The sequence below is a fragment of the Dipodomys spectabilis genome, unplaced genomic scaffold (genome assembly GCF_019054845.1).
Source record: "Dipodomys spectabilis isolate Male_0828 unplaced genomic scaffold, ASM1905484v1 ptg000365l, whole genome shotgun sequence".
In the NCBI taxonomy this organism is placed as follows: Eukaryota; Metazoa; Chordata; class Mammalia; order Rodentia; family Heteromyidae; genus Dipodomys; species Dipodomys spectabilis.
This window is the reverse complement of record NW_024871042.1, coordinates 5,282,777-5,310,617: the sequence shown is the minus strand read 5'-3', so window position 1 is coordinate 5,310,617 and position 27,841 is coordinate 5,282,777. Positions and strand designations below refer to the sequence as shown.

Genomic DNA, 27,841 nt, shown 5'->3' with positions numbered 1-27,841 from the left:
TACATATATATGTTTATTCTTATTGCTGGGAATCCTCTCCTTTGCAAAGTTGAGTAAGCTCTGTTCCTTGCCTTCACCATCTGCAATATCGAAACCCAAGTGTGGCCCGCTGACCCAGGCACCACACCCCTTCCTGCAGGGGCCATACCATGGTGCAGTGCACCCCAACCACACCCAGCACAGCCCCTTCCCCAGGGCTCCTGCTTGATGCACCAGGGGACCAACGCCCAAGTGGCTATTTGCCCTGGCACAGGCCAACTTAGCTGCCAAATGAGTTCTGGTACCCGACAGCCTCAGCTTATAGTCTGCTCTGTCTCTTACTTCTTAGGGAACCCGTGGAGCAAGACTGCATCCTCCCTGAGCCCTAACTTCTTCACCTGGTGGCCGAGGAAAAAAGGAAAAGAACCTTGATCAAAATCAGCCCATATGGGTAGTGGAGGCAGTTGCTAAGGGTGAGTTAGACATCAATATGCATGCACTTTCTTGCTTACACACACACACACACACACACACAAATATGCATGACTTGGAGCTTTGCTACTTCCTGGCATCACAGGACAGGAGCCTTTTTTATTTTTTGTTGGTCATGGGGCTTGAACTCTGGGTCTGGGCACTGTCCCTCAGCGCTTCAGCTCAAGGCTAGCGCTCTACCACTTGAGCCACAGCACCATTTCCTGTTTCTGTTGGTTAACTGGAGATAAGAGTCTCATGGTCTGAGTCAGGCAGAAAAGGTCAGATAAGTTGATGTTAGGGAAATGAACCCTAAGATATGTATTCAAATGTTTTTTTTCTTTCATGCGATTGTTTCTAACACATTTATAAGATTATTTCTTTGTTGCTTTGTATGTCCCTCCCCCACGGTATAACCCCTGCTTTCACTGTATTTGATGTTGGTATAATTTGTGGAGGGGAAGGGAAAAAACAAATCGTTTAAATAGGGATACAGGTGGACCCATTGCAACAATGAGATGTACAAGATGCTATGTCGAAAACGAACTTTACAACTTTGGTGGGGGGGGGGAGGAAGAATGGGTGTGGGGGGGGGAAGGGATGGTAAAGGGAAACAAAGGAAGAGGCTACAATGCTTGATAAGAAATGTACTCATTATCTCGCTCATGTAATTGTAACCCTTCTGTACAGTATTTTCACAATTAAAAAAAAAAAAAAAGAGTCTCACGGACTCAAAGCCTGCCTGGGCTGGCTTTGAACCATGATCCTCAGATTTTAGCCTCCTGAGTAGCTAGGATTACAGGCATGAGCCACTGGCACCGAGCTGACAGGGGCCCTTTTTAATCCCACCCTACAAATTTGGAAACCATGGCTCCAAGAGCCTGTTCAACATCACACAGCTAGAAATGGTGTGAAGGAATCACAGCAAGAACCATGAATCCATTGGTATTTCTGAGGTAAGCTAGGCACAGCTTTGATGCGCTAATGTTGGGCTCTATTATACTTAAAACTATGCAGACCCCTGGAGTGCCCCTAAGGCTGGCCCCGGGTCAGACTGACCAGCTTCATCTCAGACCCCAAGGCTCTTCCAATGCTACCCCATCCTCTTCCTCTCTGAGTTCACCTTCCTGTATCTGCGCATCCTCCTGGTGGGTAGACACTTCCTTCCTGCTGGCAATAAGAACAGTAAAAGGATGCTCTCTGTGCAGAGGAAGGCCTGTCTGGAAGCTAGGGATGATGTTTGGAGCGGAAGCTTCTATCTAAGAGCCCAGCTGAGCACAGCTCAGCAGCCTCCTTATCTAAAAACAGTCCCTCACCTCCTTCCCCAGGAAGAGCAGTTACATGTCACAGGTCATTCTCTGTTGGCTTTTGGGACACGCTTGCCTCACACAGGCTGACATGTCCTGTCCTTTATGGCAGTTAGAAGAAGTTAACACTTAAATACAAGATTTTATGTACACATCAGGAAAATGGCATCAAAATCCAGACTTCTACTCTTCTTCAACACTTTATCATAGTGTTGTTGACCTCTCTTTTTTTTTTTTTAGAGCCAATACTTTCATTAGTGTATATTAATTGTACAAAAGGGTTTCACCATGTTATTTCACCAGACATATATTGTACCTTGGTCACATGGGCCTTCTCTGTTGTTCTTGTATCCTCTCTGGCCCCATTTGTCAGCAGTTTTGAAAAGACAGAGTTAATTTATGTCTTCTTCATACATAGCCATAGTGTATGTTGGTATTATTCCCCCATCATTCTGTTCCTTCTTCCCCCTCCTTTCATCCCCAGCATGTTCATGTTATATTCTCTGTCTAGATTCTGCATAGGAGAGGAACCATGCAATCTTTATCCTTCTGAACCTGCCTTATTTTGCTTAACATGATGATCTCTAGTTCCATTCATGCCAATAATGTAATTTCATTCTTCCTTATAGCAGAATAAATGCTCCATTGTGTATATGTACATTTTCTGTATCCATTCATCAGCTGGAGGGTAGCTAGGCTGATTCCATAGCTTGATGATTGTAAATACTGCTGATTTATATTCTTCAGATATATATCCAAGAGTGGTATTGGTATTATGGGGTCATATGGTAGTGCTAGTTTTTATTTTTATTTTTATGTAGAACCTCCTACTGATTTCCATAGTGGTTGTACTAATTTACATTCCCATTGTTTGTTCTTGATAATAGTCATTCTGATTGAGGTAAGATGAATCTCAGTGTCATTTTTTATTTACATTTTCTTTATAATCATAGATGTTGAATGTTTCTCCATTTATTTATGACCATTATGTTTCATCATCTGAGAAATGTCTGTTCAATTCCTTTGGCCATTAATGGAATTGTTGGTTCTTTAGGAATGTAGCATTTTGAACTACTTATGCATTGTTTTTAATTCCTTATCAGATAGTTGGAAGCGATGTTTCCCATTCTGTAAACTATCTCTTTATTCTGTTAGTCATTTCTTTTGCTGTGTCAAAGAAGCTTTTTAATTTGATGCAATCCAATTTATCAACACTTGTTCTTATTTGCTGAGTTACTAGAGTCCTTTCTGGGAAGTTGTTGCTTATGCCTTTATCTTCTGGTGTTATATTTATGATTTTTCTGTGGTAGTTTCAAATTTCCAGTTTTCAAGCCATCTTAAACAGATCTTAGGACCGGGTGAGAGACAGGAATCCATCCAGTTTTAGTCTTCCACAGATAGTTATCCCATTTTCACACCACCATTTGTTGCAGAGGCTGCCTTTTTTCCAAGATATATTTTGGAACAAATAGGTTTATTATTATTATTATTATTAAAACAAATACATCAGAGAACCATTCAATACTGCCTGTGTTGGATACAACGCTGGGTGATAACTCTATATGTTTGGGGGTTTTTTTGCAACTGGTCCTGTCCCTACCCAAACTTGTTCTTTACCTTTACCGTGTGCCATGGTCCCTGAGTTATCTTCAAAACAAGACATGTCATCTTTTTAGTATGCATTTTTGGTGGCCCAGTTATGGGATACACTTTACATGAGTTCTGGTTTGCCCCTTTGCTCCTTCCTTTCCTCCCTTTCTTCCTGCTTACTTGTTTTCTCTGTACATGTTAGTTTTCTTAGTTGATGGACGAGGACAGTGCTTTCTAAAGGTAATCGGTCAGTGCCTCCATGCTTTCCAATGCACTAAGAATAGAATCGCAACCCACAACCAGCCAGCAGCCTCGATCCACCCTACTTCTCTCTTCCTTTCATGCCAGCCCGCAGCCTGATTTCCTCTACACTCCCACCGTGTTCCTCTTTCAGAGTCTCTGCTCTGGGCCTGTGCACATGCATGCAGCTCCATTGCTTAGAAGCACTTGACCTTATCTCTTTCTGTCCCACATAGTGCTTAAATGTCACCTCCCAAGACCCACTCAGAGATCTCTGTGCCTTCCCCTTCTCCCTCTCCACTTTTCTCCAACTACTAACAGCCCTGCTACCATAGCTCACACTCAGTGCCTAGCCACAGTGTCTCTTCAGTTCATTTAGGTGAATCAGCGCATGCATGGGTGCCTGTTTTGGGGCTTGAACTCAAGGCACAGGTGCCATCCCTGAGCTTTTTAGCTCAAGGCTAGTGTTCCACCACTTGAGCCAAAGCTCCGTTTCTGGCCTTGAAAAAATGTGGTAGTTTATTGACGATAAGAGTCTCATGGACTTTCCTTCTGAGGCTGAGGCTGGCTTCAAACCCTGATCTTCAGATCTCATCCTCCTGAGCAGCTAGAATTACCAGCATGAGCAATCAGCACCCATCTTATACTGAGCTGTGTGTGTGTGTGCGTACACACACACACACACACGCCCACGTACATGCATACTTGAGCTTGAACTCATTGTCTGGTGCTCTTCCTTAGCCTTTTTGATCAAGGATGACATTCTACCACTTGAGCCATAGCTCTACTTCTGGGGTTTTTGTTTTGTTTTGTTGGTGGTTAATTGAAGAGTCTCTCAGGTTTGTGTATGCGTGGGCTGGCTTCAAAATGCCATCCTCAGATCTCAGCCTCCTGAGTAGCTAGGGTTACAGGTGTGAGCCACCAACACATTCATTCAGTATCTTTATTGAACACCCACTATCACAGATCAAGTACTAAGCTTGGTGCAGGTGATACAAAATAAGACAGTCTGTGCTCTGGAGGACATTGCAGGACATGAGTGCTAAATATTCCCTGCTGGCATGGCTGATACACAACTAGCTAGAGAACCAGCAGGAAAGAATCATCTCCTAATTTATAGCACAGATTAGGACCACGGAGCCTGAGGCTGAATTGTAAGGAAGAGGTTTGACAGCACTTGCAGCCTCTGTCCACTAGAGGCCAGTAGCTCCCCCACTCAAGTTCTGGCAACTAAAAATATTTACAGAAACCCAGTGGCCAAGCCTGAACCAGCTGCTGTCCTGGGACAGAACAAAATCCTAAGTGGCCTGTACTGTGGAGACTCTGAAACAAGCCCAGAATCTGCAAGTAGAATGAGCAAGTGAGAAACATCCCGGTGTAAATAACACATACAAGGATGCGCCAGTTATTCAAGGTCACCAGGGACAAGTCTGAAACAAGACGGACCCTAAGTTATTCATACCACGAAAATGAGCCAATGGCCCCCTCTCCTGACAACAAGCGAGTGCCAACTGCTTCTTCACCAACCACATCTCCAGCTCCCTTTGTTTCTCTGCTTTTGCGATCAAAACGAAGCCACCCAATCACCAAATTGTCCCTGCTTCTATTCGATATTCAACTCTCTTTCAGAGTTACCAGATAAAATACAGGGCATTCAGTCAAATTGGGATTGGCTGGTCAACAGGAGTGAATATTTACAAAGCCCCTGCCCAGTACCAGGCACTAGCATAGAGGGATATTGATTTGCTTGGGTTTTTGTTTTGTTTTGTCTTGTTTTTGGTGAGGGTCCTGGGGCTTGAACTCAATCTGGAAGCTGTCCCTGAGCTCCTTTGGCTCAAGGGTAGCACTCAAAGACTTGAGCCTGGAGATAAGTATGGCATGAACTATCCTGTCCCAGCTGGTTTTGAACCACGATCATCAGATCTCAGCTTCCTGAGTAGTTAGGATTACAGGCATGAGCCACCAGTGCCTGGCCGATTTTTTTTTAAATTTATTAACAGCAGTCTTACAAGGAAGTAGGTTGATCCATCTCTCACTCCAGATGAGAAAACTGAGGCCCAAAGAGTTACCAACATGTGCAAAGTCATAGGAGAAGTAGGTAGGGGAATCAGGTTAAGATTTAAGTTTTCTCACTCCAAAGATAATCTTGCCTGTCCTTGTATACTAAAGAAAGATGAGGCTAAATTGAAGGCCTCTCACTGGGAGCCACACGGCCGCCAAGCTCAGGGCAATGGTTTATGGAAAATGTCAGAAGATTTTTTTTTTCTTTTTTGGGTGGGGGGTCCGGTCATGGGGCCTGAACTCTGGGCCTGGGTGCTGTCCCTCAGCTCTTCAGCTCAAGGCTAGCGCTCTACCATTTGAGCCACAGCACCACTTCTGGTTTTTTTCTTTTTGCTTATGTGATGCTGAGGAATCGAACCCAGGGCCTCAGGCATGCAAGGCAAGTGCTCTACCACTGAGCCACCTTCCCAGCCCAGAGATTTTTTTTTTTTTAATCTAGGTTTTCACTCACTACTTCCTCACATCATTCCTGACTGTTCTCACTCCACTGCTGGCATCTGGTGCCCCATGCTGCCCAGCCCACCCACAGGGAAGGCCCTGAGCCCTATTATCCTTTTACCCACCTTCTTCCTCTCAACACACAAACCCAAGTTCCTTTTCTAACCTAATCTCAAACAAAGATTCTGAAAGCACTAGCTTATATTAATTTGTAAGTGACCATTGCACACTACCATTGAATGCTACTACTATACTTACTAGGTTAGATAGCCATATGAACTATACCCCACACCTGTCCCAGTGGCTCTTATCAAAAGGATGAAAGAGAACCAAGAACTGGAGAAGATCATACCGCATATTGTCATGACAATGCAAATTAGGATAACCACTGTGAAAACTGAATAGAAGTTCTTTTAAAATTAAAAATAAGACAATCAGCCAGGTGCTGGTGGCTCACACCTGTAATCCTAGCTACTCAGGAGGCTGAGATCTGAGGATCGCGGTTCAAAGCCAGCCCGCGCAGGAGAGACCGTGAGACTCCTATCTCCAATAAACCACCAGAAAACCGGAAGTGGCGCTGTAGCTCAAGTGGTAGAGCGCTCGCCTTGAGCTGAAGAGCGGAGGGACAGAGCCCAGGCCCAGAGTTCAAGCCCCACGACCGACAAAAAAAAAAAAAAAAATAAGACAATCATATGATGCAGCGATTCCATTAACATTCCAGAGGATGTGAAATCAGGGCCAAAGACATCTGCACTCTAGAGTTCACTCATGATAGCTGATGTATTAGCCTCCATCTAAGTATCTATCAAGAGTTGACCATCTAATGAAAGTGTGATGCATATGCACAATGGACTATTCAGTCTAAGAAAAAGGAAACTTTAGCCAGGCACTGGTGGCTCACGCCTGTAACCCTAGCTACTCAGGAGGCTGAGATCTGAGAATTATGGTTTGAAGCCAACTCCAGCAGGAAAGTTTGTAAGACTCTTATCTCCAATCAATCACCAGTGGAGCTGTGGCTCAAGTAGTAGAGTGCCAGCCTTGAGTGAAGAGGCTGAATGACAGTACCCAGGTCCTGAGTTCAAGGCCCAGTACCAGCACCTAAAACAAAAAGGTAAAAGCAAAAGGAAACCTGTCATCATAAGAACCTGGAAAAACCTGTAGGATATTCTGTTTAAGTAAAGCCTGACACATGGAGATAGATTATCACGTGATCTCATTGCATCATGTGGTACGATTTAGGAAGGTCAGAGGGAGGTGAAAGAAGACTATATTCCGTCCAAATTATTTCCTTGACATCTTTTCATGTGGGACAGAAGGTTCCAGGTACTCCATCAGCCAAAGTGAGACCTATTGCTAAACCCAGGAGAGAAACAGCCTCTGAAACTTAAGGTCAGCTATGTGCTCTCCTCATGCTGTTGATGCTGGGCTGGCTCAAGTCAATTCAATTTCTCAAGACCCAGAGAGGATGTGACATTGTCACCTACTCATTGTCAGGGTTGATTTGGTTGATCTGGCTGGTTACACTGGTATCCCCTCCCTCTCTCAACTCCCTATCCGTTCCTTCTGAAGTTTGGAGCTGAGGTGACTAGGACCACCATCTCTGATAGAGGAGGACTGTTGTTTGCTCAAAGGAATATAAGTAGCTGCGCTCCCCTCTAAATAAGCTCTCAAGACCCAGAGAAACATGTTTCCCTCTCTCCTATCTTTCCCTCAATCTATTCTTGGATGATACCTTGTCTTCCAGGTTTGGGTGGAACTCCTAACTTTGAATCTCCCGCCCTGTTAATGCTAAACATGAAGCCTGGAGAAGAAACAGGGGCTAGTCTTTGGCTTCTTGCCTACAAGTCTACACAGAATCTCCTGGGAGGTAGTAGCCTTAAGAAGTGGATTGCTATAGTTTGGATATTAAATATACATCAAAGGCCCATGTGCTAAAGGCTGCATCCACAGAAGGTGTTATTGGGAGGTGGTAGAATCTTTAAGAGGTGGGGCCTACTGGGTGCTATTGGCTCATGTTTGCAATCCTAGCTACTCAGGAGGCAGAGACCTGAGGATGGTGGTTCAAAGCCAGCCTGGGTAGTAAAGTCTATGAGACTCTTATCTCCAATTAAGTACCAAAAACAGCTGGAAGTGGAGCTGTGGCTCAAATGATAGAGTATTAGCCTTGAGCAAAAGGGACAGCACCAAGATCCAGAGTTCAAGACCCACTACTGGGGGAAAACAAAAAAAGGTGAGGCCTGGTGGGAGGTCTTTCAGTATCCAGGGGTGTGGACTTGAAGGGTTCATGAGTCCCTAGATCCTTCTTTTTCCTCTCTTTCACTTCCTGGCCATGAAGAAAACATGTTCCAACAAAGACCTGCTGCCTCACCACATACTTACTGTCCTGGGGCTACCAATTGTGGACTGAAACCTGATGATGTTCAAAAGAAACCTTTGCTGTTTGAAAGTTGATTGTCTCCAGTGTTTGCTATAGTAGTAGAAAGCTAACACATAAGCTATCCACACTGGGCTCCCTTCCTCTGCGACATGAACTAACCAGGAGTTTAGACTGAATATCACAGACCAGAGCTGGCCTTCACAAGCATTTTCTTTGGTACTTAGCTTTTAAAGTTGGGATTATTGCACATAAAAGTCTGGATTTCTGGCCCCCCTTGAAAAGATGTAAAGCCTACATGCATCATTCTATGGCAGCACTTGGTTGGAACAGAGTTAGCTTCCCCTCCTAGAAAGGGCTGACTGCTCCAGCTGTTCTGTCTCCCATCTGTCCAATACCAGCCCTACTCACTCATTTTACCACATCACCCCATCTAGTCCTGTGTGTTTTGGCTTTGTGATTAAATGTTTGGTCTCAAAAATGGTACCCCATTCACCAAGCCACACACTTGAGTAATTTTTCAGAAAGAGAGAACATGTGAGAGAATGCTGGCTCAGGCTGACTACTAAAGAATAGAACATAGCAGAAGTTTTGTGGTTTCCCTTCAACATTAGCGTATTAAGAAGCTTCTGTTTCTCCTGTCCTTTCCTGAGTTTATGGACTCTGAGCAACCAGAACACCATTGTGAAGATTTTACAGTATTTAAAGAGAGCACAGAAATCCTCCAGCACATAACCAATCAACTTGTGTTAGTAAGTTGAGTGTTTATACGTTGATTGGTACATAAACCAATCAACTTAAGTTTCTGTGGCTCTAAAATTTCACCAAAGACATCTGCTGTATCAAGGCAAAGGCCTTGGTTATATAAATTTGAAGACAAGGGTAGGGGAGGTATTGTACAAGTAATGAGAGATAAATGATTTTAGTGTTGATTATTAGTAAACATTATTTAAGAATTAGAAGTCAGAGCCAGGTGCCAGTGGCTCACACCTGTAATCCTAGCTAATCAAGAGGCTGAGATCTGAGGATCGAAGTTCAAAACCAGCCCAGGCAGGAAAGCCCCTGAGACTCTTATCTCCAATTAACCACCAGAAAACCAGAAGTGCTTGCCTTGAGTTGACCAGCTGAGGGACAGGGCTCAGGACCAGAGTTAAGCCCCATGACCGACAAAAAAAAAAAAAAAAAAAAAGAAAAGAAAAGAAAAAGAAAGAAAGAAAGGAAAAAGAATTAGAAATCAGGGAAAAAAATAAAAGTAGGGCATGATTTATCTGGTAAAAGTATGTAGTGCTATAAATTTTCCACTAGTTACTGTTTTCCCCCCCCCCCTAGGGAAATACAGCTATGTGTGACTTTGTTATGTGACCTTAAGGGCTCACACACTGCAAGACACACTGCCATCCTAAAGATTTCTGTTCAGAAAAACAGATAAACCTGAAGATTATGATTTTATTGGTTTTTTTTAGGACATTGATTTTTTTTAAACTCAGCAAACCTATACAGCACCTATGGCATAGTACCTTTCTAAATTGGGTGAAAATATGCTAATTATGAAAGCTTTCTTTGAACTAGCTCTATCTACTTATTGGTGTCCTTTTGTGTGAGAGGAGTATGTAGCCCAGGCTGGGTTTGAACTTGCAATTTGCCTGCCTCAGCCTCCCAAATATGACTAAAGCTTTTTTTTTTCCTTTTGTATGATACTGGGGATTGAATTCAGAGTCTCAAGTGCTCTTCCTCTTGATTTAAGCTCCAAGTCTTCTTACTTTTACTTTATTTTCAGATAAAGTATCATGCTTCTGCTTCAGATTCGTAATTCTCCTACCTCTACTTCCCAAGTATTTAGGGTTACAGACATGTATCATACAACATCCAGTTTGGTTTTGTCATAGATTCTCAAAAACTTTGGGCTAGTCTTGAACCATAAACTCTGAGCCTGACTAAGTTAGGATTACAGGCATGTACCATCACACCAGCCTGAGTGTTAATAAAGCTTTGGTGGCTGTTTATATCCTACAAGACTAATGTCATGTTTGAAAATGATGCATTAACTGTCTTTCAAAAGTACATCTTCCTTCATGGCATCTTTTAAATTATGAACACAACTGGAAAAATATGTGGTTGAAATACTTGTAGAAATCTATTTCACTTTTGATTTAAGAAAGTCAAAATCCCCCAGACCACATGAGCAAATGAGTACAAGTTGAGACCTGTAGGCAACAGTATCAGAAATTGTTGGCCACAATGAGCTGGAAACACTATTCCACAGAACCATGCAATTGTCAATTTGTAAACACTAACAGTAATTGCTAGCCTGTAAACTCAGGGCATTCCTGGAAAGTCATATCTGGAGGGCTGACCTGGGACCTAAGGGCAGGGAACAGCTGGGACAGGCATGCATGTACAGCCAGTAAAAGCCAGCAGCTTCTCCAGAGAGAAGGCAGCCATGTTTCAGCAACCTCTCCAGATGGAGCTTCCTGGGAGAGCTATCTGGAGAGAGGGCTAGGCAGTCAGTGTGAGCCAGGTCTGGCTCCTGTGTGTGTGAGCTAGCTAGTCCTCATTTATAAAAGGAGGGGGGTTTACTCTGGGTACTGGTGGCTCACGCCTATAATACTAGCTACTCAGGAGGAGGATGTTTCAAAGCTAGACCAGGCAGGAAAGTCTTTGAGATGATGATCTCAAATTAATCACCAAAAAGCTAGAAGTGGAGTTGTGGCTCAATGATAAAGTAAGCAAAAAAGCTCAGAGACAGCACTCAGGCTCTGGATTCAAGTCCCAGGACACACACACACACACACACACACACACACACACACACACACACACACATGGAAGGGCTTTAGATCAGATAACACAAACTCTTTGTAATATATACACACACATATACATACATTCACATACACACACACATATACGTATATACACACTTTGTTGTAGATAACCTTGGCCTACACTACCCTCCCATAAGTTTTCATGATGACCTTGTAGAACAGGAAGGCATTATTTTTCACAGGTGGTTGAGGAAAATGAACATGGGGCTGCAAAAGACTGTGGGAAATGTGTTTGCCCATCATGGGATTTATGTGGCCAAAGCTTCCAAGATGTAATTGCACAGGAACAATAGACACATGGCATTTGCAATGAACCTTCAATGTCCAGCCCATCTGTGCCTTCTCCACGTACCTCCTGTCCCCTAACCTGAGTTATTTTCCTGAGCCAGGACAGATGGGAAACCACAAATCAAAGCTTGCTGCTGTTGGTTAGCAACTCTGGCTTAGAAACACAAACTGGAGAGGGAGGATAAGGATGAAAAGGAGGTCCAATGATTTGTACAAAATCACATGAGCAGTAATAGCCAAGAAAGGGTAATAAACAAATGGAATTCAGCTGTGATCCAAGCATGCAACCCCAAATCCTCACCCTTCATGAAATTATCAGTTATAGGGCCCTCCAGATGTCTCTGGAGAGAGACATTACAATAGTTTGAGATGGTCACTCAGAAATCCAGCGCCACCCTCACCTTCCTAGACAATACAGGGTTAATCTCAGTTCTCAGTCCAATTCCACTTCCAGAACAGATTTCTCCAAAATGAAGTTAGGTTCTATGTTCTCAGAGTTCCATTCACTTCTTTTGTTTTCTTTGGCAATGTAGAATGATGGGTGTGATGTTGTACTTTATTACAAGCTGAAAGGTTATGAGATCAAGGATGGCTTCTGGTTTTTTTTTCCCCTGTTGGCCTAGGTCAGAGTTTGATCTAAACACAAATATGCAACTCTACATAAAGTGTTTCTGGAAGTGCCAGTGAGTCTGAGGATGTACTGAGTGACAAACCATTTCAGCAATGGAACTCTAGCTTATGTCCAAACAGAAGTTTACGTCATCCTTATAATGTCATGCCTAAAACTGGTGAGGGATTACAGAATAGCAATGTTGATAAAGAAGAGGAAAGAAAGAAGCATAAAATAACTCCTTCATTGACCTGGAACATCTAGCTTAAGCCATTGAAGTGCTACCAAAAACTTACAGGTAGTAAGTTAAACAGTTTAGATGTCTCTGCCAACATGTTCTCCAGGGGGATTTAGTGCAGGAAAGAACAAGAAGAAAGAAGGCTCTCCATGGGTTCAGAAATATCACCTCTTACTTGGTTGATTTTTCACATCACATAACTCAGAAATACAAGTCAATTACATTACCTGCTGTTCCTTTGAAAACTAAAGACAAATATGGTTTATCAAGACTGCAGAAATATCTAGCCATTGTGGATTTTATGATATTCTATTGGGTCCAACTCAACATCTTCCTAAGGAATTTTCAAAGGCAATTTTCTCCATACTTTTCTTTTGCTTTGCCTTTAAAAATCTAAACACTATGCAAGATACAATTCCACACTGCTCCCTGAGGATCACAAGGTGGTAATTTTAGACAAACCAACATTTAGGCCAATTTAGGTAACGCTTTAGGTTAAGGCAGGATTTGGGATCAGCCCTTATGCTTGAATATCTTGGCAAAAACTGCAACCTAGAAGTTCTAGCTCTGGTCTACAGGAGACCTGAGGATTCCCATCCTCCCATCTGCCTCAAATGTATGGAAGCCATACAGGTTTGATAAAGACTGAGTGAACCAACTGGGCACTGGTGGCTCACGCTTGTGATCCTAGCTACTCAAGAGGCTGAAATCTGAGGATCACAGTTCAAAGCCAGCCCGGGCAGGAACGTCCATGAGACTCTATCTCTAATTAATCACCAGAAAACCGGAAGTGGTACTGTGGCTCAAGTGGTAGAGTGCTCACCTGAGCTGAAGAGTTCAGGGACAGTGCCCAGGCCCAGAGTTCAAGCCTCATGACCAATGACAAAAAAAAAAAAGACTGAGTAAATCAATGAGAATTTACACCTCTTATGTTGATGTAGTTTTGCCTATTAGGAGAATTGGGTGCATTTGTGTAGATATAATATAACTCTCTTCTAGGATCTGTGAGGCAGAAAGTTAAAGCTATAAAACTCATAAGTAACTTCACTGTTTGCTGCAGGAAATTCCTGCAAAACTGTTTGTGCTAGCGAACAGACTGCTCACCTGGGGAAGCAGCTCACTTATCAATTATTTACTAGCCAAGATTCACTTCAAGAATCTGTCTTACTGTGTCCACCCATCCTGAGCTATTATATTACAAACTTCCAAAATGCTGCTTAAAGAACTTAGGTCCAGACCTGCAAATGCTATAAATACGCCTGCCAACTGTGCCTTGCTTAGGTAATGATAAGAGCGGTCTTCCTGGTGACCTGCCCTGTTTCAGTAATAAACTTGGCTTCATTAACAGTTCCTTTTAATAGACTTCATACAATCAACCATTGATACAGTATCTGTTGTTATCTTTCAAAAACAGAGACTCTATAAATAAGAGCCAATACATCCTTTCCACCTGTAATGACGAGAGTAATTATTAAACATAATAACTTCTCAGTACTAAGGTTCCTCAATGTTCCTCGTCTGAGGAGACACACCTACCTACAAGAGATTTTATCTTTACATTTTACTTCCAGTTTATACATTATTTTGAGTATGATTTTGCATTTTCTATGATAGATATACATCAATCATGGGGTAAACGAAAGGAAACAAGTCACAAAAATCCTCTACAAGGGAACCAATACCCACGTGTAAGTTAGAAATGATTGCCAAGCCTTAAACTTCTTTCTATATATAGGATACACATATATTGATCTATATTCCTATATATCCATATATAAATATATATTCATATATATTAAAAGATATATATCCGATTTAAAATCTTTAAGCAAAAAGGTAATGTAGTCTCCTGACTATCATTGTTTTTCTCTTGTCTTCTCATGTAAACAGTCTTTGGAATGTTTAATAAAAGACACCAGTAAATAACACTTCTTCATTCTTAAGATGAGACCCAGAAACTGGTTGGCACTTTTCTTTGTGAACACGTAAGCTCTTCATACCACCACACCATGGGTAACTCACACAGGTCTACAGCACCCATTCCCTGCAAGTCTAACCTTCCTCAGCCTATCACCCAAGTGGAAAAGGAAGACTGAGCAGTTCCTAAACAAAGAGCCCTCCACTTCTTGCCCAGTGTGGCATTGCTCTGAGCCCAAGTCCTGAGCCTGTATGGAAGCAGTAAATCACAGCCCCCCAGTCCACTGTAAAATGTGGTAACCGCTACTCTGGGCTCAAGCAAGCTCCCTTGGCCAGGCTGGCTCAGACAGCAGGCTTCCCTCTGCAGCTGCTAGAGCTGCAGCTCCGCAGGGCAGCCAGGCAGAGGCAGAGGCAGAGATGAGAACGCAGCTCCCAACTGGAGTTTTCTTTTACCTTAAAGAAACTTCCTCGCTTGTCCAGACCTCGGGCGCCCATGGTCTGAGCTGACATTTCTTCCCCCACTGAGGCTTTACTGCATGCCGGGGACTCCTGAAGGTAGAGACATTTTTAATGGTTAGTCCAGCCTGTAGGAAATTCCTTTCTAAGCCACAGAACACTCACAACAACAGTCCTGCCAAGATCTTTTTCCGTCAACAACACAGTGCCATTTATTTCCCACCAAAGCCCTTACATCTCCTTTCAGCCTGATTTCCTGTGGCAGCCAACAGTGTTCCTAGACCATGCCCCACCTCGCCGCCCCACCCCCAGCTCCAGCATCTGACGCAGAAGGTCCTCAGGATTGTGGAGAGTATAATGATGGCTTTGTGTGTTTGCTTGACCTCAAGCCTGAGTCCAAAAGGGACCAATATTACATGTCTCCGTAATCTACTCCGTAAGCTTATAGATTTAATGTGGCTGATCAAGGAGGGGAGAGTGGAAGAAAGGGGTTCTGTGTTGTGTGCCAGGAAATCCTCCTGGAAGGAGGAGAGGTCGTCCTGAGCTCAGCTAACCCTCTCCCCAGGCAGGGTCAGCCCAAGGGCACTGGGGAAGAAATCCTTCTGTTTTCTCCTTAGAACTCAGCAAGATTAGAACACAGTCCTGGGCCATGGTGTATAGTGAGGTGATCTGTGTAAGGGGACAGCTTGGAAACAGATCCATGATCACCCAAGAGGAGCGGGGAGGGTGGCCATGGGGGTTCATGCTGGAATGTAGAGGAAAACTGAACAACACAGTCCTGAATCATCAGCATGGTTATTGAAGTTTGGATTTCCCCCTTCTAGACATGGGGAATAGAGACGAATCATCCTCCCCTCTGGGCCCCAAAGCCTCCATCCAGAGTGGTAGTTAGATGCATACATACACCTAACCCAGACTGGTATGCATGGATATAGTTAAGTGAGTCCCAATCCTTCTTTACCCACTGAAACCATCCCAGGATCGGAAAGAACCCCTTTCCCACGTTCCTTGGGATAACATACATAGAACATAGCTCATCCCAATGCCACTAGTGTGGGAGAGTAACAATAGAAGAAGTAGGAAGTTAAAATGCCTCTGGCACTATTAAGGATAATTAAAAGCAGTTCCCTAACAGGCACCAGGAGGGAGGTACCAAAGCCAAGGCAGTCTCTTGCAAATCCATAGAGGCTGTTTCCTTTTAAACTGGGGTGGGGGTAAGGTGTGTGTGTGGGGGGGGGGGAGGTGGCAGAGATGCTTCCACAAGTGGAAAAGCTGATTGTCAGGCCCTGGTGGCTGATGCTAGTCATCTTAGCTAGTCTAGTTAGGAGGCTGAGATCAGAGGATCCTGGTTCCAAGCAGCCTGAGCAGACAAATCCCTGAGGCTCTTATCTTCAATTAACCAGTAAAAACAAAACAAAACAAAAAAAGAAACCTGGAAGTGGAGCTGCGGTTCAGGTGGGAGAGTTCCAGCCTTAAGAAAAAGAGCTAAGGAGAGCTGGAGGCCCTGAGTTAAAGCTCCAGTATCAGCACAAGAACACACACACACACACACACACACACACACACACACACACACACACACACACACACACACACACACACACACACACACACACCCCAACTACTTGTCAACAAATATTTGTAAGAAGCAGAGTCTACCACAGAGAAGTAAATGCACACCATGAGCAAGGACTAGGTAGAGACTCTCATTGGGTCTTCTAAGTTGTCTCTCAGCTCAAATCCATAGTGGGTGGAGACATCTGCACGTGGAATGTCACTTAAGAAAACAAACAACCCAGTGCACATCCACCTTCCTTACAAATCCTTCACCTCATTGAAGGCACTGTCACTTTAAAGGCTCAGCAGTATCTTCCCTGCATTTCTTTCCAATGGAGATCCCACTAAGATGAAGATCAATGTTGCAAAAGGATCCCAGGAATGCAGCAAGCTTCCTGTGGTGATGCTGACACCAGAAGTTCAGGTTTTCAGGCTCAGCATCTGAGTGGAGCCCAAGCTCCGAGGCCTTTGAAGTTCAATCCCTTATTAGTTAAAGTGGGCAGGCTGGAGCCACTCCAGGAAGAAAACACAGTTCTATGTTCAGAACCAAGAGCAGGATGGGAACCTTGGGGCACAAACTGTTTAGACCTAGAAGCATAGACATTTCAAAAGGCTTTCAAGTAAAACTGCTTTAAAGCAAGCCTAACGCCTGTCTTCCTTTGAATTCCAGACGTTTTCCCAGCAGGGGATTCAAAGTAGCCTGACAGTTCAGGAATTGCTAAGCTGGAGCCAAGACTTCATTCCTCATCCAGGTCCAAGCTTCTTTGTTCTGCTTTGACGTTTTCCATACCCAAACCCTTGCTGATGAGACATGACAGGCAGGGACTGTTGGCTAAGCAAAGGAGCCATTTAGAGACCTGACGTTTGCTAGTTTAATTAGCTACTGCTAACCACACTCACACATACTTTAATATCAAGCAGTCCTCAGTGCAACATCCAGCTTGAATTCTGCCCCAGATTCATCATATTTCTTCAAAAGATTTAGGTAGTGGTTTCTTTATTTAAAATGATAGTCCTAAGACACAGATGAGAAGAGGTGACAGGAACACATTGATGGGGGTACCACGGGCACCCTGAAGATCCTCCCACAGTTGGAGCAGAAGGTATGTTCTTCAACACTATTATTATTATTATTATTTTAAAACTAAAGGTCTTAAAAGACTAGGAGAGGTTTGGTTTAAAATCTTTCCTGTTTGGGCGCTGGTGGCTCACACCTGTAATCCTAGCTGCTCAGGAGGCTGTGATATGATGAAGGTTTAAGGACAGCCTAGGCAGATAAATCCCCTGGACTCTTAACTCCAATTAACCAGCAAAAGCCAGAAGTGAAGGTGTGGCTGAAGTGGTAGAGGACCAGTCTTGAAAGGAAAAAAAAAAAACCTAAGAATCTAAGGCCTTATAAATGTAAGCCCTAGCACAACACACACACACACACACACACACACACACACACACACACACACACACACACACACACACACACACACACACACAGTCTTTCCTGTAGTTGCAATAATTTCCTTTCCAAACCATAACCTTTTAACATTCTTGGCACAATTCTGGCAGCAACATAATCTAATATGATCACTTCTACCTTGGAGTTGGGGATCTCCCTCTTTTCCCCCCAGATATCACCGGGCAATTATATCCTAAAACTATCCACTTAATAGATGGACTAAAAACCCCAAATGTACCATCGTTTGAGAGGCCATAAATTTCCTCTGAAGAAAACATTTCCTGTTTTCCCCAAAGGCTAGTAAATGAGTCAAGTGCCCAGTGACTTTTCCAGGTGCTAGCTAAAAGCAGCAAAGAAGAAAGACCCATCAGCTCCCATGGGACTAAGGACATGGCATGCAGTTGGGAATTGCCAACTCTTTCCATAAAAGAAAGACTGTAAAATGGAGCTAGAGCAGGGACCGAAGGACAAAGGCAGGAAGTGAATAACCCCTCACTCTGCTAGAAATGCCAGGCTCTGTCCCTTTAAGGTCAGCCTAGCTGTGGCTTTCCAGGTGGCTCTGAGACTGACTGCCCTTAAAAGTGAAGATGAGTTGTCTTGGGCTGGGCTCCACGTGGGCTGGCAGCAAGACAGCTCAAGGCTGGTTGCCGGACTCATTCTACATGGAGTGCCCCAGGCTCAGGTGCTGAGGCCAGCCCTGCTGGCATAAAGGCAGGTGGGTCTTTGGGGGGGGGGGGGGGGAATGTGGTTAAACGTAGAGTTTCCCATTTTAGTTTGCTGATTGATAGACCTGGGCTGAGTACAGTCTCTTGTAGCTTTCAGGCTACCTGACCAGATCTGGGCAAGACTGATGATATACAATGTATCAGGGATCCATTCTGGGTGAGTATCACAGACTGTCCTTAAACAAAGATGGCTCCCATGTCTCTGTCCACAGGTGCTATAGTCCTAGGCGACCACGGTGCTTTCTCTATGCGGTCTGTGGCTGACAGAAATGTTGGTACAGGCATATGACTACACTGAGACGTGGATCTTCCCCCATTCTACCCCCTCTCTCTCTCCTTTCCCTTCCTCTTGATTTTTGCAGTCAAATTGTACCTTTCCTATTTGGGGGTGGGGGACTATTTGGCAGTATTTTAATAATAGACAAGTAGTAAAAATTATATTCATGGTATACACAATAATGTATATAGTGTGGTATTGATAAATCAAGAGAACTGACCTGCCCTTCACCTCATATACTGATCAGCAATTTTCAGATATACATTATTAGTAACTATGGTCTCCGTGTTATATAATGGATTTTGTTTCTAAATGAAATTCTGTATCCTTTGGCCAACATCACCTGAATCTTCCTCCTTTCCTATTTTATTTGCTTTAGGTCATAAGTATAAATCCACAAAAGAACAGCAGGTGCACCTATATTAAACCCACCGCTAAGAAGTCTGATTAAAAGACATTTTGCTAATGCAAAGGAGAGATTGGGTCAAAACAGGAAAGAAGAAAAAAAATTCTAATCATTACTCTTAGTTTTTTTTTTTCCTAATGGTTAAATGGACTTCAATCTTAGTAAACAAGATCTCATTATTATAATTATTTTACAGCCAAATTGACAGCAATTGGAGAAAATGAACCATGCCCAGGAGCCATGGGAAAAGTCCAGATCTGATAAGCATGCTTTACCCTTTTGCTAGGTTCCCTAAACAATTCCCACAGGGCCAACTTTTCTTTTCATTGCTTTTTGTCCCTTAGGTAGAACATTCTTGGGCCACACTGTGCCTGGATCTAGGAAAGGTATCTGCATATTTCTAAAATTATTGTCATGGATTTTACAAGTTAGGCTCTGGCTTGATTAATATATACACGAAAGTGTCTTGTATCTCTGTCTGTCCAACATGATTTTCCTTGCTCAAGTGTCAAGCTATTTTTAACAGTTTTGAAATCATGAAAACTTTTCATTCAAATGCGACTAGCCTGGAGCTTAGTGGTTCACACCTTAATTCTAGCTACTCAGAAGGCTGAGGTCTGAGGATTGTAGTTTCAAATCAGCCCAAGCAGGAAATTCTGTCTGTCTGTCTGTCTGTCTGTCTGTCTGTCTGTCTGTCTGTCTGTCTCTCTCTCTCTCTCTCTCTTTCTCACACACACACACACACACACAGAGAGAGGCACACGGGCACATGGGCACACAGGCACACAGGTGCGGGGAGGAAGAAACTAATTCATGGGAAATATCAGAAATTTGAAGCAATAAACTATTCTTATCCTCCTTATTGTGACTTTTTTGTGCCAGGCCTGGGACTTAAACTCAGGTTCCTGGGTTCAATCTGTCCCTTTTCTGCTCAAAGTTAGTGCCCACTTGGACCACAGCTCCACTTCTAAGCTTTTTGGTCATTGAAGATAATAGTCTCACAGATTTCTTTGCCTGGACTGGGTTCAAATCTCGATCCTCAGATCTCAGCCTCTAGAGGAGCTAGGATTACAGGTGTGAGCTACTGGTGCCCAACTTAAGGGAATACGTTTTTAAATAGAATTAGGAACACTGTCCACTACCTCAATTTTCTTGAGTAACTGAGGAAATAAAATGATGATGGTGATTTTTTTTTCCTGGTACTAAAGTTTGAACTCAGGGCCTTGCTCTTGCTAATCAAGTAAGTTGAGACATGCCTCCACCCCTGCTTTTAATGTATCTTTCAGAGAGGGTCTTGCGCTTTTCCCCCAGGCTTACCTCAGACTATGATCCAAACTAAGCCACCTCCAAAGTAGCCAAGATTACAGTCTTGTGCTACCGTATATAATTACAATAACCACTAACAGTGTTCGTGACTCTTACTCATTTTTTTTCAAAGCAAGATGTTGGGGGTCAGCTTATAAATGGGGCTAACTCCAACGAGGAGCCATTCCTTTTGTCCCTTGTAGTTCACAGACTCCTAGAAGCTCTAGCTTCATCCATACCACAAGAGCTCCGCCCATGCCTCTGTAGACAGTGGGTGGGTAGGCACTCACAACTTCTGCTACTAGAAAGTCCATTTTTTTGTCTAGGAGACTACCTTCCTCGTCTCTCACGCTCACTTTTCCCCTTGGGGCCATTCAAGAATTAGATTCCAGCAAATCCCTTGGATTGGGCCATTTTACCCAATTGTAAGGCAGTACTAGAGGCTGGATGACACGACAAAGAGGTTTATCATTTAGCTTTTATCTGAGGGCCACATCTGGTGATGGCCTTGGTCCTGGCCCAGTCTCATGATGGTGCACCGCATCAAAAGGTGAACGACAGGAGCCTACACAGGCATGTCCTTTCCTCTCTTGTAAAGCCATTGGAATTCACCCCTGGGGCTCCACCCTAATGCACCCATCTATTCCTAATCACCTCTCAAAGAATGGTAGTTGGATTCACTTTCTTCCTTCTGAATACCTTGATTAAACCCCAACATGAGGCTTGAATTTATTATTATTTTTTTTTTGGTGGTATTAGGACTGGAACCCAGGGACTTGTGCATGCTAGGCAAATACTCGGGGCTCTGCTACTAGTCTCTGAACATGAGTTTTGGAGGGGAGAAACCATATCACCTCTCTTCCTCACCCATGTTGGCAATATTTATTTTGTCCCTTGAGGGACAAGCTGTTCCGAAGCCTGTGGCTTAGACTCGGGGCTGGTGGACCACAGGAGGGAATGGAGAGAAGATATACACTTGACAGTCTTGGGCAGGTGTGGGTTTAAGGAAGGTTTCTGTTCATCATTACACCTTGACCATAGTAGCTTGCTTCATAGCTTCAGAAGAGCAAAGGAGCCTGGAATTCTCAGACTCAGGGAGAACTTTAAGATCTTAGAATCACCTAGTAAGATGTTTAATTCAAAGATCTTGGAGAAAACTAAGGCAGGCACTACTTTGATGAAGCGGCTGCTCAAAGTAGAACAGCATTTGCTATTCTAGGTGTCAACTTTGATGAGGATTTCTTAGCTGAGGGAGAGTTTGGGATCATCTGCGCAAAGATGCATCAATTCAGGGATGAGTTGAACAAACACAAGCCATGTTTCTACCTCTTTGGGCCCCCTTGCAAAGGCAAATGGACTTTAGGTTCTCTCTCAACCTCTCTCTCTCTCCTTTCCTCCCCAGTCTCTCCCTCCTCCTTTTATCTGACCTGAATAAAATGCCATTGATTTAGTTTTTCTGATCTTAGAACAGCTGGGGATGACAGTTGGAAGATCTTTCTACCTTGTTATTTCAATCTGATCTTGGTGACTTCAAGGAACTTTAAATTCCATGTTGTTTAATAAACACAAATATTTCAATTGGAGTGGTACCAATATCAATACTTTTCATGGAGAAAATATTTTCTGGAACAAATCCCATGAAGTTATCTTACATCCTTGGCCAATTTTCTTATAAAGTACAGTTAAACTGATTTAAACTTTTTTTCAGTTCCATTTGATTGTTTTTATCATTCTTCATAGTGTTAGCTTATATGAATAGATTTATGATCCATGCCAAGTTGATTTTCTGTATGATGTGAGAGAAGAGAGTTAGTACTTTTCCATTTAGATAGCCATTTAATTTTAAATTTATGGAAAATACTTCTTCTGCCTTACTATAGACCTAAAAACAATGGAACCAATGAGTCATGGACTGAAACTACAAGCATATTGAGATTTTACTCACAAGTAACCCTGGCTGCAAAGAGTTTTTAAAGGATAGCACTGTCAGCTGGGTATGAGTGGTTCTTCCCTTAATTCTAGCTACTCAAGGGCTAAGATCCAAGGATCATGGTTCAAAGCCAGCCTAGGAAGGAAAGTCCAGGAGAGTTTTATCTCTAATTAAACACCAAAAAAGCCAGAAGTGGAGCTGTGGCTCAGTGTGATAGAGTACTAGCCTTGAGCATAAAAGCTCAGGAATAGCACGTAGGCCCTGAGCATGAGATGACAGGAAAAATCATGGCTTCAAGAATGAAAAGGTACTCCTCTATACATCACCTTGACAATTAAATTAAATTTAAAGAAGAATGAAAAGGTAAGCTAAAAGGCCAACAACCTATAGTACCATACTGTTGACTTTATAACCTGCTAGAAAAAAAAAAGTCAGGAAAAAAGACACTTTTTTTGTTTATCTTCCCTTCTTTGAGACAGGAGCTCAAAGAAGCTGAGATTACAGGCATGCCCTGCCATGCCAGGCTGGAAAAGACATATAGTGAACAGTGTCCACATGCTCTGTGGCTGGACTTTCCATAGAATCTGTGAGCTGGAAGAGGCCTCTGCCCCCTCTGTAACATGCAGACCCACTCTGTCTTCACAAGAACCTAACCAAGCCCCTTTCTTAGCTCCTGCATTTTTCCCCCATAAAACAGAATGCCAGTGCGACCTCCAGGTGAGTGGCAGTCATGACCCCATTATTGAAGATGACAACGCAAAAGTCCACCAAAAACAAATGCAGAATCCCAGAGAGAACAAACTGACTTCCCCTGTGTTTCTGCATGTGGTTAAATCACTGCATTAGGGGAAGGAAAGACTTAAATTTCCCATCCTTGCTCTAAGAAATGAGGTGGAAAACAGTTGGGTCTTGTAAAGAATTTTCCTCTTCTTTTTTTCTGTTTTATTGCCTCTACTGAAGTTTGAACTAAGTCCTTGCTTCCTAAGCATGCTTGCTTGCTCATGGCTGGTGCTCTGCTACTTGAATCACAGCTCCAAGTCTGGCTTTTTGTTGGTTAATTGCAATCTCATAGATTTTCCTGCTGGTTTCAAATCACCATCTTCAGATCTCAATCCCCTGAGTAGCTGGCTAGGATGAGAAGCATGAGCCACCGGCTCTAGGCCAGCCCTGCTTTTTGGAGGGTTATTTTAGAGATAGGAGTCTTATGGGCTTTCTTGCCTGGGCTGTCTTTGAGCCTTGATGTTCTGGATTTCAGCCTCCTGACTAGCTAGGACTATACGTGTGAGCTACTGGCACTTGGCTTGTCTTTTATAAAAGACTATATACTCTCCCTCTTTATTGTATTATTAAAGTATGCAAAGACAATAGAGACAAATCAAATCATCTCATCAGCACATATGACCATTATTTTTGGATCACAACTAATTGTTTTTGTCTGGTTCCCCTAGGGGGAAAATAAAAGAAAACAACAAAAACAAAACACCCAGGGTGTGTGGCACGCTCTCTTTTTGTGTCCTTATCTCCTCCCTCTCTGGACCCAGAGATAGCTAATCCACAAAAAGTGCACAAGAAGCCTATGTTTCTGGTTTCTTTCTCTCACATTTAGCTTCAAATGTTGATTTTTCCACTTCACATTCTGTTCCGCTGAAATCCTCACTCCCTCTCCTGTTAATGACAACGCCAGGCCACAACCTCAGCAGGACCTGGCACTCTGCCACTTTACTGTCCACATTTATCATTCCGCAATTCTGCTGAGTCTTCCATCCAGACATCCCTCCTCTCCCCTCTCCTTCCCCACACCCACTCAGCCTTGGACAACGGCAGCCTTAATGGCTTCAGCAACACCCAAACGTCTGCCTGGCCACTGTCTGATCCAACCCCATCCATCCCGCAGGCCTGCACCAGGGTAGATGGCTCTGCCCTGGCTGCTATATTTTAAGGGTGTCCCCAGATGAATTATGTTATTGAAATTTAATCCCGATTGTAAGTTGTTTAAGAGGTAGAAACTTACTACAGCTCTGGTGTTTAGAAGTAAGACCTAGAAGGATGATAAGGCCATCAGGGTGGACCCACCATGGCTGAGTTTATAAGAGGAGGAAGGGGTGGGGGTATGGGTCAGAAGAAGAACAGGTGCTTAGGATATGTGAGACCATGAGTTCTATCCCAACGACTGGGCGCATGCATGCGTATGCAAATGTACTATACACACAGAGGCACACACACAGTGGGTGTGTGACCTATCTCTGTCACAGTATTGTGGCCTTGGCACTCTGGCAGCATGAAGGTCTGATTACTGCCCGCCTCTGTTCGCAACGCTTCATTGACTAAGAGCTGTAGGAGCTATATGCATTTCTGTTTAAAAATCACCTAGATGACTATGTTGTTGACTCATTAACATTGAACTCATGGTGGACAGCATCTGTTTTATGTCTGGATGATGCTTATCTAGTGAAGCACATCACAGCATTCTCATGCGACAGGACCACCAGACAGCACTTCTGTGCTAAGATGAGGCTGTTATAAACAGTGAAATCACACACACACACACACACACACACACACACACACACACACACACATACAAACCGCAAAAAATGTGAGGAATGCGGCACTAGATAGACTACAGAAAAAGGACCTTTGATTACAATCTGAAAGCTGGAACTAGAAGGCAGACCACCTTATTTAGCTCCACAGGAAAGATGTGTGTTGGGGGCTCAATTATTATTATTATTGTTTTTCCTCCTTGGACATGTATACTAATGACTGTAAATGCTTCACAATGATTGGTCTGAGAGATACAAATAAACTTTAGTCAGAAGGCACATTTGCAAATGCTGGACTTGTAAAGAATCAGGATCAAAATATGTATTTTCAACTGTGTATGTTGCGGTAAAGTGATGATAATGCAAATGGTTCTCTTCCCCATGAGATGCAAATTTTGTTCTGCAGAGATGCAATTGTGAACACTCTGTGGATATTGCCTGGTAATTCTGGGATATGTAATTGGATGCATCAGAGATCTGCAAAGGTCTATGGGTCCAATGCACCTGCCACATCCTTTGATAGAAAAGGGATTTTTTTTTTTTAATTGTTTGGCCAGGCACCAGTGGCTCATGCTTGTAATCCTAGCTACTCAGGAGGCTGAGATCTGAGGGGTCACAGTTTGAAGCCAGCCTGGGCAGAAAAGTCCCTGTGAAACTCATCTCCAATTCACCAGCAGAACTGGTGCTGTGGCTCAAAGGGGTAGAGTGCTAGGCCTGGGCACAAAGAAACTCTGGGACAGAACCCAGGCTCTGAGTTCAAGCCCCATGACCAACCAAAAAAAAAAAAAAAAGGAAACAGTGCAGAGACTTGTGAGAAGTGAATTGTGACAGTGGTGGAGGAAGTTGGGACTGATCACCAACTCTTGCCAATCACTGTTGGGGAGAAACTCCAGAGGGCACTCATTCTGCCAAGCTATCAGATCACCATGCTAAAGCAGCCTATGAAACCCACACAAGTGTGCAGCAAGGGGAGAGAGGTGGGGCCCAACTGCAGGTGCTCTGTCCCAGCCCTCACCTTTGCATTTTAACTCGAGTGCCACCCCACAGCAGCTCTGTCTCCCTAGCCCAAATCTTATACATGCTTCAGAGAACACCCCAAGACGACCTTCTCCACAGACTTTTCCCACACCACCGCCCCTCATAATGACCCAGAACCATTGTTCTGTATACAAAGAAACTATAGCTCTGAAAATTTGCCAGATTTACCCAGCAAACCAAGTGTGTCATTGCAAGAACACCTGAAAACCACAATTCCCGAATCCTAAGAGTCCTCCTCTTCCACATGCCTGAAACAAATTGGGACTCATTCATGGAGGCTCCAATTGACCAAAGCTCTTGCCTGTGACTCCTTAGAGGAGCCATGATGTATACATTAACTCTGTCCCCTCCCAAGTACAGCACCCCCACAAAAATGAAGAGGGAAGCCATTTCTCACTAGCACCAACCTCTCTTTGTGGAGAGGCTTCACGTGTGACCTTTGAATGCTCTAATGCTAGACCAAGTTCTCTAAAAATAGCTTAGATGCCCAATTATGGGCAAGGGAAGGTCTACAGCCACAGAGTGCGTGGAGCACAGCTGTGCACCTGCTGGTAGTGGTAACTTTGCAAGCTCCCCCATCTCTCCAGTATGACTTAACTAGGGGATCCAAGTTCAAGCTCCTCTACTGGGGTCTGGACAGGTTAGAAACCTGTCTCAGGGTCAGCTTCTAGGAGACCTCAGCTGAGACAATCACAATCACACACACACACACACACACACACACACACACACACACACACACACACAGAGGATTACAGTTTAATAGCTGCTTCCTTAATAGCTGCTTCCCCAGGAGAAGGGTCTTCTGTCCCCTCTTTCCTAAGGGAGGTCCTGAGATCACCTCTCAATAAATCATTTGTGTTTGAATCGCCTCTCATTCTGCTTCACAGCTCCTTTCAGGAATCATAAGCAGGATCATGGTTACTTGGTGCTGTTCTTACAACTGACTGACTTTTTTTTTTCCAATGTAAAATCCAGGAAGGGGGGAGAAAAGAAGCCATATTTTAAATACAATCTATGTGTTCCTAAAAATGCTATCATTTCCTGAGTGTATCTTACACACTTAAGATTGATGAAAATTTTGCAAGGACAGACTACTTGCAAGTTGCATCAAGGTGAAATGTTAAATGCACTGAAGCTGAGATCCAAAATTCAAATATTACCAAATGATTAGTCTTTTCTGGATACCCATGTGCTTTGGTCCAACACAGGCACCATCCACTTAATAATGAAATCCTTTTTTTTAAAAAAAAAAAAAAAAGAAATCTTTTAAGAAATCTCTTCTATTTTTCTCTTTATACTTCCTTGTCTGTTTCTCCATAGCAATCAGCAATTAATCCCATAAAGTTGGGAATTCTTATGTTGGAATTAACAAAAAACACAATTCAAATATACTTAAAAAAAAAAAAAAAGCCAGGAGGGCTGGGAAGGTGACTCAGTGGTACAGTGCTTGCCTTACATGCATGAGGCCCTAGGTTCGATTCCTCAGCACCACATAAGCAGAAAATGCTAGAAGTGGCTCCGTGGCTGAAGCAGTAGAGCGCTCACCTTGAGCTGAAGAGCTGAGGGACAGAGCCCAGGCCCAGAGTTCAGGCCCCATGATGGACGAAAAAGAAAAAAAGAAAAAAGTTAGCCAGGCATTGGCTCAAGTCTATAATCCTAACTACTCAGGAAGCCGAGATCTGAGGGTTGAGGTTCAAAGCCAGTCCAAGCAGAAAAAGTCTGTGAGATTCTTATCTCCAACTAATCACCAAAAAGTCAGAGTTATAATCCTAGCTACTCAGAAGGCTGAGGGTTAAGGTTTGAAGCCAGC

At 43.4% G+C, this 27,841-nt stretch overlaps 1 protein-coding gene across 2 annotated transcripts in view; it reads right to left on the bottom strand.

Moving 5' to 3' along the window:
• Rin2 (Ras and Rab interactor 2) overlaps positions 1 to 27,841 on the bottom strand; it is a 193,014-nt gene that overhangs the window by 93,715 nt on the left and 71,458 nt on the right. The window contains exons 1-2 of one of the 2 annotated variants that reach the window (XM_042666468.1): positions 15,030 to 15,048; positions 14,792 to 14,887 (exon numbers count right to left, since the gene is read on the bottom strand). In XM_042666468.1, the coding sequence (XP_042522402.1) occupies positions 14,792 to 14,848 (57 nt within the window). In that variant the 5' untranslated portion in view covers positions 14,849 to 14,887; positions 15,030 to 15,048. Of the gene's footprint in view, positions 1 to 14,791; positions 14,888 to 15,029; positions 15,049 to 27,841 lie in introns of those variants that run through there. The other variant, XM_042666467.1, reaches the window with a different exon arrangement.